Source organism: Oncorhynchus kisutch, linkage group LG19, assembly GCF_002021735.2.
Source record: "Oncorhynchus kisutch isolate 150728-3 linkage group LG19, Okis_V2, whole genome shotgun sequence".
NCBI lineage: Eukaryota > Metazoa > Chordata > Actinopteri > Salmoniformes > Salmonidae > Oncorhynchus > Oncorhynchus kisutch.
In genome coordinates, this window is record NC_034192.2 from 29,855,037 (window position 1) to 29,871,136 (window position 16,100).

Consider the following 16,100-nt stretch of genomic DNA (forward strand, 5'->3'; position numbering starts at 1 on the left):
AAAAAGCATCATTTTGCAAATGGATCTTTTTCTCCCAGCCTGGCGCCAATTGTGTTTACTAACTTTGTTATTTTTAAATTTTTATAAAATGAAGGCCAAAAGCTGGATATTTCTGACTAAAGCAAACCCTGAGTGTGTGTGTAGCTGGTACAATAGGATGTGATCAGGGCGTGGATAGTATTTGCTTTGGACTGTGTGTGTGCCTTTAACAAATGTTCATAAACCCCTCCCCTGTATTTCTGCCCTGATGAAACTTAGAGGTATTCTCCTTTGATAAAAGGTCAATTGGAATCTAATGCACTGGAAAAATGTGCCTTAACTTCCTACACAGGAAGTAGGTTTGACTACTGTACACCGATAAAACAAAAACATAAATGGAATACCATTCACTATGCAACACTGCTACATACAAATTCTCATAATCAGAGTAATGTGTCATAAGTGGAATGAACACGCACACTCTCACACGCATAAAGGATACAGTCTTTTCCAGGGAAGAGGATTTTGTGTGCAATCATCTCAGCCATGATGCAGCCAACAGACCACAGGTCAACTGCAGAGCAGCACAGAACCATCATCAATGGAAACATGATCAAGCGGTATGATCAGAACAGCATGATCAGTCACTGTTCGTTCTCTAACCTTGATCAGCCACCACAATAGTTTAGTAGAATCACTAACTATGATCAACAAAAAGATTTATCCAACCCTTCAAAGGTCCTTGGACACACCAAACATGACCAACAGCACTCCATTTTAAAACCAACCCACTGTGATGAACTTTTTTTAATTTTTACTAATAACCAATTTCTGTGTTCATGCAAGTGACTGATTGAACAAATCCTCACCATCAGTATCTGCAATTTGGCAGTACGCCCAGAACCTTGTTTAGAGAAAGGGATATCTCAGTTTCAAGGTCTCAGCTTAGAGAGAAGAAGACTTATGAGGTATTGGTCTGTCACATGCATGGCCCAGTATTGGTCGTCACGTGAATGAAGCAAACGTGAATTATGAATAAGCTAAATCATGCAAATATAACGGGACTGCCCCGTTAGAGCTCCTAATCGACATGTGTACTTGGTGCATTAAGTTTGTTGGAACCACTCCAGCGCGCTGATAATAAACAATGATTCATTTAAAGATTGACTTAGTGTCCCTGTGTACGAATTTCCATTGGGGGTCTGCGAAGAAAACCGGTGGCACATTTTATGAAGCCTGAGGGTAAATTTCCATTTTGACCAAAAGATGAGACCCGCCCAGACCCTTTCTGTGAGCTGCCCAGGAGGAGACATCATCCGCGAACAAATGAGGGACAGCAACTGATTTCAGTCCATTTAAAGGAAGTCCATTTAAGGAAGTCCATTCAAGTCCATTTAAAGGAATCTGAATAAAAATGTATGATGAAAAATAAAATCAAGGTGAGTAACACATAAAAAGGTACCCATAGTCTTAAAGAGAGAAGGCTATTCACAAGTTTTATGAGAAAACTAGCGCAAGGGCATAACGGTACCATGGAAAGCCCCACTGACAGCTGTCTAAGCATTTGTAAGAAATGTCTACGTGGTCTGCAGCCACTGATACTAAATATGTACGGAAGATACATATGGTGCAAAGCAAGTAAAAAGAGAATCGTTGAAGATGCACAAGACTAAATACGCAAATTGATTTTCTTCACATGACTGCATGTAAAAAGGGAGAAAAAAAAAGATGTTGGTAATGGTTGACAGTTAAATCCAAATGGATTGAGGTTTCCCCACATCAAGTGATGTGTATTGCTGTTGTCTTCTCATTGTTCTTGTCTTGCTTCAATAACACATATCACCAGACTGGGTCTGTTGGATGGTTGGGATTTCTCAATTAGGATTAGCCCTGTGCTGCCATCGTGTTAGAAGGTAACAGATGGGGCCTCCCGGGTGGCGCAGTGGTCTAGGGCACTGCATCGCAGCGCTAGCTGTGCCTCCAGAGACTCTGGGTTCGCGCCCAGGCTTTGTCGCGCCCAGGCGACCGGGAGGTCCGTGGGGCGACGCACAATTGGCCTAGCGTTGTCCGGGTTAGGGAGGGTTTGGCCGGTAGGGATATCCTTGTCTCATCACGCACTAGCGACTCCTGTGGCGGACCAGGCGCAGTGCACGCTAACCAAGGTAGCCAGGTACACAGTGTTTTCTCCGACACATTGGTGCGGCTGGCTTCTGGGTTGGAGGCGCGCTGTGTTAAGAAGCAGTGCGGCTTGGTTGGGTTGTGTTTCGGAGGACGCATGGCTTTCGACCTTCGTCCTCCCATGCCCGTATGAGAGTTGTAGCGATGAGACAAGATAGTAATTACTAACAATTGGATACCACAAAATTGGGGAGAAAAGGGGGCAAAACATTTTTTTTAAATAATTTTATTACAATGGTTAAGATGGATTTTCATTGTGTTCCATGGTGTTATTCACCCATAGTGGAGCTTTCTGGTACTTAGAAAGACTGTACGCAAACAGGAAGTAGAGAATTCGTAGATTTGCAGTGGTCTGATACTCCTTCCATTTCAATATTATCGCTTGCACAGTGCTCCTTGGGATGTTTAAAGCTTGGGAAATATTTTTGTATCCAAATCCGGCTTTAAACTTCTTCACAACAGTATCTCTGACCTGCCTGGTGTGTTCCTTGTTCTTCATGATGCTCTCTGCGCTTTTAACGGACCTCTGAGACTATCACAGTGCAGGTGCATTTATACGGAGACTTGATTACACACAGGTGGATTGTATTTATCATCATTAGTCATTTAGGTCAACATTGGTTCATTCAGAGATCCTCACTGAACTTCTGGAGAGAGTTTGCTGCACTGAAAGTAAAGGGGCTGAATAATTTTGCACACCCAATTTTTCAGTTTTTGATTTGTTAAAAAAGTTTGAAATATCCAATAAATGTCGTTCCACTTCATGATTGTGTCCCACTTGTTGTTGATTCTTCACAAAAAAATACAGTTTTATATCTTTATGTTTGAAGCCTGAAATGTGGCAAAAGGTCACAAAGTTCAAGGGGGCCGAATACTTTCGCAAGGCACTGTACCTGTCCCACAGGTGTGATGTTCGGATGTACCGATCCTGTGCAGGTGTTGTTAACTGTGTTCTGCCACTGTGAGGACGATCAGCTGTCCGCCCTGTAGCACTGTCTTAGGCGTCTCATAGTACGGACATTGCAATTTATTGACAGTCCTCATGCCTCCTTGCAGCATGCCTAAGGCATGTTCACGCAGATGAGCAGGGACCCTGGGCATCTTTCTTTTGGTGTTTTTCAGAGTCAGTAGAAAGGTCTCTTTAGTGTCCTAAGTTTTCATAGCCGTGACCTTAATTGCCTACCGTCTGTAAGCTGTTAGTGTCTTAACGACCGTTCCACATGTGCATGTTCATTAATTATGGTTCATTGAACAAGCGTGGGAAACAGTGCTTAAACCCTTTACAATGAAGATCTGTAAAGTTGTTTGGATTTTTACAAATTATCTTTGAAAGACAGGGTTGTTTCTTTTATATATATATAAAATGGTTTAAACTGTGTTGTTATTCTCTGACATTTGTTTTAGAAATCTGTATTAAGAATATTGGTAGCAGTAATAGTTTGTCATTCAAGAAAATCCAGACAAATTATTTATTGTATCAGAAATGCCCTAAAAAAATAAAAATAAAAATGTTGTTCTGGTCTCTCCTTTATGGCGAAAGTGACTACAGATGGTGTCTAGATGCATGGACGGGATAATTTGACCAAGAACAGTGTGAACCTCATCCCCACTAACCAGCTGAAGCAATGGCGTTCAGTTTGGTCCTTCACCACTTCTACCGTGAGACCTGAGTCCGAGCCAGCATGTACACAGCATCCAGTCGAAGCTATCAACTGCCTTTTACTCTCAGGAGTGAGACACGGGTCCACTTGGAGTGAGCATGGAGAAAGATTCCATTCAAACTTGCTGGTGTACTTGTAGGAAAATGGACAAGACATAATGGACTGTAAAGGACAGTGGCGGCTCAGGTGAGACATTATCAAGGGCCATCCACTTTGAACATGTGCCATTGGGAGGACAAACTGAAACACATGAAGAAAACGCCAGAAGGATGAGTGTCGGTATGGGGGGGGGGGGGGTAAACTGTGTCCGTAATTGATTTAGGCTTATCCAAAATGGTATATTTGAAGTATCAGGTTGATTGTGGAGGTCTGCACACTGAGAAATGTATAGTAATTTTGACTAAGAATGAATTGAGATACCACATCTGTCATTACCACAAGGGATGAGAATAGTTGCTACTGGAAATATAAGAATATACTGTATGTCAATGTACATTCTGCCAGTATCGGTGTGTGCTAAGTTGAGGGTCTTAAATTAAAGTGATAGTGCTTCAAGTTGGTTCTAAGGACTACCATTCTAAACTTGGGTTCGACAATTTATCAATAGTTATAATTATGGTTTGGAAAGGCGAGGCTTCTAGAGACAGAGCTATACAACTAAAATGTGAGGAGAGCCACTAGATTGGGGCAAGGTTAGCCCAAGCTGCAATCTCATTCTTATCAAGGTTGGTGTGAAACTGTTTAACACGTGTTCTCTCTTCCCTGTGAAAGTCAATATGCATGTACCCTAGACCAAATTCGAGAGAAAATTGGCAATGCCTAAAGAATTGCGTAAATTGGCTCTACAAACAGATAGGCTCTTGACTATCTTTTGGCAGTTCAAAGGGGCACTTGTGCAATCATTTGTATTTATTATGGATCCCTATTAGCTGCTGTTACTCTTCCTGGAGTCCAGCTAAATTAAGGCAGTTTAAACAATTATAGAAACATCACAATACATTCGCAACACACTGTGTGCCCTCAGGCCCCTACTCCACGACTACCGTACTAAATCCATGCGGATGTATAGTGCATATATATATATGTGTGTGTGTGTGTGTGTGTGTGTGCGTATATCGGCGATGAATGTTGTACTTTTGCCCCAGATCACTCCTCTCATATGACTGATCTCACCGAACACATTGCCACTGTTGCGAAGAATAATTCCCCACAACCAGAAGGGACGCCTGCAACTTGGTTGGAATCCCTGTTTGGAAGTTGGGGATCCCAAATTGCCAAAATGGGCTACAGCAAGTTTTTTTTCTCCTTTTTCTTAAGTCCAAATTGTGTTATTGAACATGCTGTGTATGTTTGATCAATTAATTGCCGTTAATAGAAGTATAACCTTTACCATGATGATAGTGTTACCATACTAATTAGAATCTATAATACAGAACGAAGGGTTTGAAGTGTCTGGTTTCATGTGTTGATTTCCCTTACTTTAAAATTCAAAAAGGCATTTGCACATCTGAGCAAACTTTTTGCAGGTGCATGGCAACAGTTGAATAAGACGAATGAAAAAGGAAACCGCACACTGCTCTTGATAGTGTCACGGATCTTTAATAAGCTTAACGTATCGGCCTCCATCAGAGCTTTCCCCTTACTTTAAAAGAAATATGATAGAGAAGAAAAAAACTAAATGCTTACATTAAAATGCAATGATTATCATCACACACGTGATAAGTTAGATAAGTTAGTTATTTTCTAATAACCAACTTCTGTGTGTTCTGTTGCTGCTTTTCTCAAAACCAATTTCTGTGTTCATGCAAGTGACTGATTGAACGAATCCTCACTATCAGTATCTGCAATTTGGCAGGACGACCAGAACCTTGTTTAGAGAAAGGGATATCTCAGTTTCAAGGTCTCAGCTTAGAGAGAAGAAGCCTTGTGAGGTATTGGTCTGTCACATGCATGATCCAGTATTGGTCGTCACATGAATGAAGCAAACATTATGAACGATGAATAAGCTAAATCATGCAAATATAACTTGTCAGTATATAAGGGAACTAACGGGACTGCCCCGTTAGAGCTCCTAATCGACATGTGTACTTGGTGCATTAAGTTTGTTGGAACTGCTCCAGCACGCTGATTATAAACCATTATTAATTTAAGATGGAATTCAAGTGTCCCTGTGTAAGAATTTCCACGACACTCCTTTCATAATTATTCTGCAATTTGTTTTTGCAGGTTGTAACCAGGCACTATGAGGAATTCCAATCACTAACACATCAGCACCTTTTGGAATGGAACAACTCTGTTCAGTGGTACACAATACACACAGGACCCAGGACTTGTTAGTGGGTTAGTCAGATTAGTAGCAATTAGGCTGTGTCCTAATTGACACTATTTCCCAAGTTCAATACTTTTAACCAAAGCCAGAGGGTCAAGGGTAGTGCACTACAGGGGAAATAGGGTGTGGTTTGAGACACAGCCATAGCGTTCTTCCCACTTACCGTTCTCCTTGTACTTCATGCCCAGGATGACCTCTGGGGCCCTGTAGTACCGAGTCACCACATAAGGGGTCATCATGAAGTTGGTGCAGGCCGTTCTGGCCAATCCAAAGTCCAGGATCTTCAGAGTACAGTCTGACTTGACCACTATGTTACTGGGCTTCAGATCCTATAGGGAGAGAGGGATAGAGCATACAGCACATCCGGAAAGTATCAAATCACATTTTAATGGTCATATACACATGGTTAGCAGATGTTAATGCGAGTGTAGCGGAATGTGACTTATTCCACATGGTTACGTTACAGCCTTATTCTAAAATTGATTCAATTGCCCCCCCCCCAAACAATACCCCATAATGACAAAGTAAAAACAAGGTTGACATTTTTTGCAAATGTATTCAAAATAAAATACTGAAATATCACATTTACTTAAGTATTCAGAACCTTTACTCAGTACTTTGGTGAAGCACCATTGGCAGCGATTACACCCTCAAGTCTTTTTGGGTATGACACTACAAGCTTGGCACACCTATATTTGGGGAGTTTCTCTTCATTCTTCTCTGCAGATCCTCTCAAGCTCTGTCACGTTGGATGGGGAAAATAGCTACACAGCTATTTTCAGGTCTCTCCAGAGATGTTCGATCGGGTTCAAGTCCAGGCTATGGCTGGGCCACTCAAGGACATTCAGAGACTTGTCCCGAAGGCACTCCTGTGTTGTCTTGGCTGTGTGCTTAGGGCCATTGTCCTGTTGGAAGGTGAACCCTCGCCCCAGTCTGAGTTCCTGAGCAGGTTTTCATCAAGGATCTCTGTACTTTGCTCCGTACACCTTTTCCTCAATCCTGACTAGTCTCCCAGTCCCTGCCGCTGAAAAACATCCCCACAGCACGATGCTGCCCAGACCATCCTTCACCGTAGGGATGGTGCCAGGTTTCCTCCAGACATGACGCTTGGCATTCAGGCCAAAGAGTTCAATCTTGGTTTCATCAGACCAGATAATCTCGTTTCTTAAGGTCTGAGAATCCTTTAGGTGCCTTTTGGCAAACTCCAGGCGGGCTGTCATGTGCCTTTTACTGAGGAGTGGCTTCCGTCTGGCCACTAACATAAAGGCCTGATTGGTGGAGTGCTGCAGAGATGGTTGTCCTTCTGGAAGGTTCTTCCATCTCTGCAGAGGAACTCTAGAGCTTTGTCAGAGTGACCATCAGGTTCTTGGTTACCTCCCTAACCAAGAACCTTCTCCCCCGATTGCTCAGTTTGGCCGGGTGGCCCGCCATTTCTTCCATTTAAGAATGGAGGTTTCTGTACTTTTGGGGACCTTCAATGCTGCAGAAATGTTTTGGTACCCTTCCCCAGATCTGTGCCTCGGAGCTCTACGGACAACTCCTTCGACCTCATGGCTTGTTTTTTTCTCTGACATGGCACTGTCAACTGTAGAACCTTATATAGACAGGTGTGTCCCTTTCCAAATCATGTCCAATCAATTGAATTTACCACAAGTGGACTCGATCAAGTTGCAGAAACATCTCAAGGATGATCAATGGAAACAGGATGCACCGGATATCAATTTCGAGTCTCATAGCAAAGGGTCTGAAAATGTAAATAAGGTATTTCGTTTTTCTATTTGTTATAAATTAGCAAGCATTTCAAAAAACCTGTTTTCGCTTTGTCATTATGGGGTATTATGTTTAGTTTGCTGAGAAAAAAATAAATATTTAATCAATTTTAGAAATGGGCTGTAACGTAACAAAATGTGGAAAAAGTCAAGGGGCCTGAATAATATCTGAAGGCACTGTATGTAGTCAAAGTGTGTATGCTGGTGTGTGTGTGCACGCATGCTGCATTCATGCAAGTGTGTGAGCGTGCGCAGGTGTGTGTTCCTCACCCTGTGGATGATGCCAGCGGAGTGCAGGTGTCTGATGCCACAGAGGATCTGGTAGAGCAGGTAGGACATCCTCTCATGGTCCAGGTCCATGTGGATCACCTGGCACAGACTGGCATCCATTAGCTCCATCACTAGGTAGCTGGCACAGGGACCGGAAGAGGAGAGGGAAGGAGAAGAGCACATAAGAACAAGCAGAGATTGAATAGTAGAAGATTGGCGAGAACGTCTATCAGCAAACCTATGGGTATTACTGTATCAAACTGGATTTGAGTTGAAGACTAGGGCTCCGTTTCAATGTCCACACTCGTATAGTACGCGTAGAATTACGCCATGCATTGGAATGTAGCGTAGAACTACTCAACAATAAAAGAAAGACCACAGGTACAAGAAGACTTACAGGTCCTGAAACTCCTCCAGTGACTTCTGAGGCGTGAACACATTGATCAACCTGATAATCTGAGGACAGAAAAAACGCCACTCATCAGCTGAATAGAATATTAAAGGAATATAGTTTATTAACAGGTAATGAAAGGTAATACTGATGGTTACTATATTGTATCTATTAGGTCATTATTTTTTGCATCATACGGCATGTGTCAGCTTAAAATAGACAATCAGCTCAATAGACAGGGCAGAGGGCTTTCAAACAGTAACTTGTTGAAAAATCAGGTGCCATACGTTTTTGTGGTTGACACATTTGAGCAGCACCAGTTCCCTGTAGGCCCGCTTGGCATGAGTCTGGTTCTGGAATGGCCGACACAGCTTCTTTACTGCCACGGGAAAACCTAACACTGAGTCTAGAGCAGAGCTGGAGAGAGGGTTGGGGGGGGGGGGTGAAAAAGGAAGAAAGAGTGGTGGGGGTAAAGAGAGGATGGAGAGAAAAATATGTGCCATGACTCATGATAGAGCAAGGCTAAGAGACATACTCATGGAACCTTTCATTCTTGTAGAATAGAGAACAGTAAACAGTAGCTAGCCTAGTTCTAGGACTACCCAACCTATGGCCCAATCCCAAATGGAATGCACTTGTGAAGATATGAGAGGATTTGACTGGTATAAACAAGTAAGTGAAACTTTCACTTATTAGAGGGCATATTGTTTGTCTACATAACGGTTGTCTTACCAGACAATGCCCTGTGCCCCGGAGCCGATGGCCCTGAGCTCCTGGTAGCGCTTCAGAACAGTGAAGGTGGAGTCTCCCACCTGCACACTGTAGAACTGGCCCTCATCCACACTCATACTGCTGCCGTCTCAGTCAGGGGCCTCTGTGCTGCCTCGGGGGCCGGAACCAGTCTAGGAGACACAGAGATCGATATAGTAGGACTTGTCTTAATATAATTCATAATATGTCTGAAATTTGCAAAGCATCCTTCCAGCCATCCAAGTCCTGTTAATCTAAGCAGAGTGTGTGAGTGGTCTGTGTGTGTGTGTGTTTAAATGCAGTATAAGAGGACAGAAGCAGTGAGAGGCTAGCTGACAGATTGAGAGCGCCTAGGGCCGTAGTCTAAACAACACTGCTGTGCCCGCTCTAACCCAGTTACACAACATTACTCCCTTACAACAACCTCTGGCAAAACACATGCAGCTTGACACATACATTTTCGGGGCGACCTGACCAAATTCACATAGAAATGAGAGTAATTCGCATTGAAAGCATGTGCGCTATTTCTATGCTTCGTTTTTGCGTCTTTTACTTTTGAACACCGGTATCAAGCAGCTGAAAAAACTATATTTTTGGTTATGGGAAATATATTTCACAATGGTTTAGACGGTACAATCATTCTCTCTATTATACTTGCTTGTTTTGTCAAACTGAAATTTTAGCAACCAGGAAATGGCAGATCAATTTCTGCATAGTGCATCTTTAAAAATGTATTTTATTTTTAATTTTTTAAAACACGTATACACAAACTGACAAAACAGTTCATCTATGCTGATGAAGATCCATGTCTGCCTGTTAAGCGTGGTGTGTGTTTCAGGACCTCAGAGATAATGTGTGGGCATGCTGTAGCTGATGCTTCTGGCAGGAAGAAAGAGGAATGTTATTATTGGCTGTGTATGTGGGGGGAGGCGTGTTTGTGTCAGTGTGTGTGTGTGATTGCAGATGCCCACACTGTTGTAGCAGTGTGTGGGCACCATGACAAATCCCCACAGGTGAATTGGACTCGGCTACATTACAGGCTTTCAGTCAGGCAAATTGCCAAAAGCAAGAAGGCAAGGTACAGGGGAAATCGTATCCCTTTATAATTTTTTAAACACAATAAAAACACTCACAGACAAATGACACTAAACACAGAGGTACACATGGAGAAGACATGCACCTACAATCGCATGTGAAACCACAGGAGTTGTTGGCGCACGCACACACTCGTTGTTTGTGCGCACATACAAGGTTAGGGAGAAACGGATTTACGTGTAATCCATTACATGTAACAGATTTTATATATATATATTATTATTATTATTTTTTTTTTAAACTAGTTACGTTACCAGCCAAAATATTGTAATCAGATGACAGATACTTTTGAAAAAACAGATTACTTTTGAATTAAAAATCTAATAAAAATCTTTGACACCGTTCTACACAGAACAAAAATATAAAAACGCAACATGTGAAGTGTCGGTCCCATGTTTCATGAGTTAAAATTAAAGATCACAGAAAATGTCCATATGCACAAGAAGCTTATTTCTCTCAAATTGTGTGCACAAATTAGTTTACATCCCCATTACTGAGCATTTCTCCTTTGCCAAGATAATCCATCCACCTGACAGGTATGGCATGTCAAGAAGCTGATTAAACAGCATGATCATTACATAAGTGCACCTTGTGATGGGGGACACCAAAAAGCCACTAAACTGTGCAGTTCTCACACAACACAATGCCACAGTCTCAAGTTGAGGGAGCGTTTAAATTGGCATGCTGAATGGAGGAATGTCAACAAGAGCTGTTGCCAGAGAATTGAATGTTAATTTCACTACCAATGTCGTTTTAGAGAATTTGGCCGTATGTCCAATCGGCCTCACAACCGTAGACCACGTATAACAATGCCAGCCCAGGACCTCCACATCCGGCTTCTTCACCTGCAGTATCGTCTGAGACCAGCCACCCAGACAGCTGATGGATCTGTACAACCAAAGAATTTCTGCACAAACTGTCTCAGGGAAGCTCATCTGTGTGCTCAGCATCCTCACAAAGGTCTTGACCAGACTGTAGTTCGGCAGGTAGCCTAGTGGTTAGGGCAATGGACCAGTAACCGAAAGTTTGCAAGATCGAATCCCTGAGCTGACTAGGTAAAAATCTGCAATTCTGCCCCTGAACAAGGCTCTTCCTAGGCAGTCATTGAAAATAAGAATTTGTTCTTAACGGACTTGCCTAGTTAAATAAAAGGTTAAAAAATATAATCATAACTGACTTCAGTGGGCAAAATGCTCACCTTCGATGGCCACTGGCACGCTGGAAAAGCGTGCTCTTCATGGATGAATCCCGGTTTGAACTCTACCGGACATATGGCAGACAGCGGCGTGTGGGCGAGCGGTATGCTGATGTCAACGATGAGAACAGAATGCCCTATGGTGACGGTGGGGTTATGGCATGGGCAAGCATAAGCTAAGGACAATGAACACCATCTATGCAAAGGAGATGTGTCGCAAAGCATGAGGCAAATGGTGTTCACACCAGATACTGACTGGTTTTCTGATCAGTCTCTACATAAAAATACAAAAAAGTAAAAAATAAAAAAGGTTCCGTATTCCCAGTCATGTGAAATCCATAGATTAGGGCCTAATGAATTCATTTCAATAGACTGATTTCCTTATATAAACTCAGTAAAATCTTTTAAAAATTGTTGGATGTAATTTCTCAATAACTTTCAAAATCAGCATGGAAAAAACGTGCATGTTTAATTTGGTTCCGCCTGAGCGAGTCTGACCACAAGTCAGAGACCACTATGATGACACTAAATGTGTTTGATGGATCGCAGGAAAGAGCAGGAAAAGGCTTTTGTGGGCTACAGTCCAAGCTATGTCTTCCAATGGTGTGACTGATGTCAGCATCCAAAGATTATCCAACTTGAATTAACGCGTAGTTGGAGGGAAGGGCGACAGCAGTGGTGTTGCCTAGGGGAAATGCTGTTATCGCGTATTATTGATATCTACATGGCACATTGACATGCACTGCTGCGCTCTCATTTAGCTATTTGCGCCTTACGGATTGTGGTTGTTGTGGATGGCTGTTTACTTATTTTCCACCATAATTTGCAAATAAATTCATAAAAAATCCTACAATGTGATTTTCTGGATTTTTTTTCTCATTTTGTCTGTCATAGTTGAAGTGTACCTATGATAAATTACAGGCCTCATCTTTTTAAGTGGGAGAACTTGCACAATTGGTGGCTGACTAAATACTTTTTTGCCCCACTGTATATACAGTACCAGTCAAATGTTTGGACACACCTACTCATTCATGGGTTTTTCTTTATTTGCACAATTTTCTACATTGGAGAATAATAGCGAAAACATCAGAACTATGAAATAACATATGGAATAAAGTAGTAAAAAAAAAAAGGTGTTAAACAAATCAAAATATTGACAGCTTTGCACACTCGTGGCATTCTCTCAACCAGTTTCACCTGGGATGCTTTTCCAACAGTCTTGAAGGAGTTCCCACATACTGTATGCTGAGTACTTGTTGGCTGCTTTTCCTTCGCTCTGCGGTCCATCTCATCTCAAACCATCTAAATTGGGTTGAGGTCGGGTGATATGATGCAGCACTCCATCACTCTCCTTCTTGGTCAAATAGTCCTTACACAGCCTGGAGGTGTGTGTTGGGTCATTGTCCTGTTGACAAACAAATGATCATCCCATCTGGTTTGTACTTAGTGGGACTGCGTATCGCTGCAGAATGCTGTGGTAGCCATGCTGGTTAAGTGTGCCTTGAATTCTAAATAACTTACTGACTATGTCACCAGCAAAGGACCCCCAAACCATCTCTTCCATGCTTCACGGTGGGAACCACACATCCATTTACCTACTCTGCGTCACAAAGGCATGGCAGTTGAAACCAAAAATGTCACATTTGGACTCATCAGATCAAAAAGGACAGACTCCCACCGGTCTAATGTCCATTACTCTGGTTTCTTCGCCCAAGCCTTTTCTTTTTATCGGTGTCCTTTGGTGGATGTTTCTTTGCAACAATTGGATCAGAGGAGACTGTGTGAATCAGGCCTTCACGAACAGTTGATGTTGAGATGTGTCTGTTACTTGAACCCTGTGAAGCATTTATTGGGCTGCAATCTGAGGTGCAGTTAACTAATGGAACTTATCCTCTGCAGCAGAGGTAACTGTGCGTATTCCTTTCCTGTGGTGGTCCTCATGAGAGACAGTTTCATCATGATGGTTTTTGCCACTTTCCGGATTGACTGACCTTCGTGTTTTAAAGTAATGATGGACTGCCGTTTCTCTTTAATTATTTGAGCTGTTCTTGACGTAATATGGACTTGGTGTTATACCAAATAGCGCTACCTTCTGTATACCAAAACTGATTGGCTCAAATGCATTGAGGAAAGAAATTCCACGATTTATCTTTTAACAAGGCACACCTGTTAATTGAAATGCATTCCAGGTGACTACCTCATGAAACTGGTTGAGAGAATGCCAAGCGTGTGCAAAGCTGTCATCAAGGCAAAGGGTGGGAAGAATCTTGTTTAACACCATTTTGGTTACTACGTTATTCCATGTTTTATTTCATAGTTTTGATGTCTTCACTATTATGCTACAATGTATAAAATAGTAAAAATAAAGAAGCCCTTGAATGAGTAGGTGTCCAAACTTGACTGGTACAGTATGTGTGTATTTTAACCCAACAATAGTTGAATTGAAGAAGTAAAACTGCCTATGAATCATCATTTTGCTACCAGTGGACAGCCAGTAAAAAAATGCAATCTTTTGTTTTACACTCCCTCTTTCTCCCCGATATCCAATTACAATCTTGTCTCATCGCTGCAACTCAGTTCTCTGCAATATAAGTCTCCAACCTTAGTGATTTTTGCAATTTGTTCGAGTCATTGGCAGCAGAGAACTGGAAGGAAAGGCGGCCAAAGGAGGTGTTGGCTTTGGGGACGACCAGTGGAGTGCGTGCTACGGGTGGGTGTTGTTATGGTGACCAGTGAGTTGAGGTAAGGTTGAGCTTTACCTAGCAAAGACTTAGATGGCCTGGACCCTGTGGGTCTGGCGACGAATATGTAGCGAGGGCCAGCTGACGAGAGCATACAGGTCGCAGTGGTGGGTGGTGTATGGGGCTTTGGTGACAAAAACGAATGACACTGTGATAGCAAACTGGATGCAGTCTGAGTAGAGTGTTGGAGGCTATTTTGTAAATGACGTCACTGAAGTCGAAGATCGGTAGCATAGTCAGTTTTACGAGGTTGTTTGGCAGCGTAAGTGAAGGAGGCTTTGTTGCGAAATAGAAAGCCGATTCTAGATTTAATTTTGGATTGGAGATGCTTAATATGAATCTGGATGGAGAGTTTACAGTCTAGCCAGACAACTAGGTATTTGTAGTTGTCCACATATTCTAAGTCAGAACCGTCCAGAGTAGTGATGCTAGTCGGGCAGGCAGGTGCGGGCAGCGATTGGTTGAAGAGCATGCATTTAGTTTTACTAGCATTTAAAAGCAGTTGGAGGCCACGGAAGGAGTGTTCTATGGCATTGAAGCTCGTTTGGAGGTTTGTTAACCTCTGGCGCAGGCGTTCCACTAGCGACCCACCTCGACAACTTCTGGTGAAATTGCAGAGCACCAAATTCAAAATAAGGAAATAGTCATAATAAACGTTCATAAAAATACAAATGTTATACATCTTAAACATTAACTTCTTGTTAATCCAGCCGCTTTGTCAGATTTAAAAAAGGCTTTATGGTGAAAGCATCCCATGCGATTATCTGAGGACAACATCCCAAAAACAATGACCCAACACACACCTCCAGGCTGTGTAAGGGCTATTTGACCAAGAAGGAGAGTGATGGAGTGCTGCATCATATCACCCGACCTTTGAGATGAGTTGGACCGCAGAGTGAATGAAAAGCAGCCAACAAGTGCTCAGCATACAGCGTATCGCTGCAGAATGCTGTGGTAGCCATGCTGGTTAAGTGTGCCTTGAATTCTAAATGACTCACTGACAGTGTCACCAGCAAAGCACCCCCACACCTCCATGCTTCACAGTGGGAACCACACATGCGTAGATCATACGTGACACTGTCAGTACTCTGCGTCTCACAAAGACACGGCGATTGGAACCAAACATCTCAAATTTGGACTCATCAGACCAAAGGATAGTGCTCGTGTTCCTTGGCCCAAGCAAGTCTCTTCTTATTGGTGTCCTTAAGTAGCCGTGTCTTCACTGCAATTCAATCATTTATTTGAGCTGTTCTTGACATAATATGGACGTGGTCTATCTTCTTTATACCTCCCCGACCTTGTCAAAACACAACTGATCTCAAACGCATTAAGGAAATGAAGACATTTCAAACTAACACGGCACACCTGTTAATTGAAATGCATTCCAGTTGACTACTTCATGAAGCTGGTTGAGAAAATGCCAAGAGTGTGCAAAGCTGTTGTCAAGGCAAAGGATGGTTACTTTGAAGAATATCAAATATATTTTCATTACTACATGATTACTACTGTGCTATCTAACCTCCAAAAGAGCTTCAATGCCATACAACACTCCTTCCATGGCCTCCAACTGCTCTTAAACGCTAGTAAAACCAAATGCATGCTTTTCAACCGTTCGCTGCCTGCACCTGCACGCCCGACTAGCATCACCACCCTGGATGGTTCCGACCTAGAATATGTGGACATCTATAAGTACCTAGGTGTCTGGCTAGACTGCAAACTCACCTTCCAGACTCATATCAAAC

General features: G+C 42.5%; 1 protein-coding gene across 10 annotated transcripts in view; it reads right to left on the reverse strand.

Annotated features, from left to right (window-relative positions):
- Nucleotides 1–16,100, reverse strand: part of LOC109864614 (mitogen-activated protein kinase 9) — a 33,308-nt gene that overhangs the window by 12,968 nt on the left and 4,240 nt on the right. For 7 of the 10 annotated variants that reach the window (XM_020452467.2, XM_020452468.2, XM_020452472.2 and 4 more), the window contains exons 2-6: nt 9,310–9,479; nt 8,865–8,994; nt 8,584–8,642; nt 8,187–8,325; nt 6,311–6,476 (exon numbers count right to left, since the gene is read on the reverse strand). In XM_020452467.2, the coding sequence (XP_020308056.1) occupies nt 6,311–6,476; nt 8,187–8,325; nt 8,584–8,642; nt 8,865–8,994; nt 9,310–9,425 (610 nt within the window). In that variant the 5' untranslated portion in view covers nt 9,426–9,479. Of the gene's footprint in view, nt 1–481; nt 554–6,310; nt 6,477–8,186; nt 8,326–8,583; nt 8,643–8,864; nt 8,995–9,309; nt 9,480–16,100 lie in introns of all 10 variants that reach the window. The other 3 variants (XM_031797360.1, XM_031797361.1, XM_020452469.2) reach the window with 1 other exon arrangement.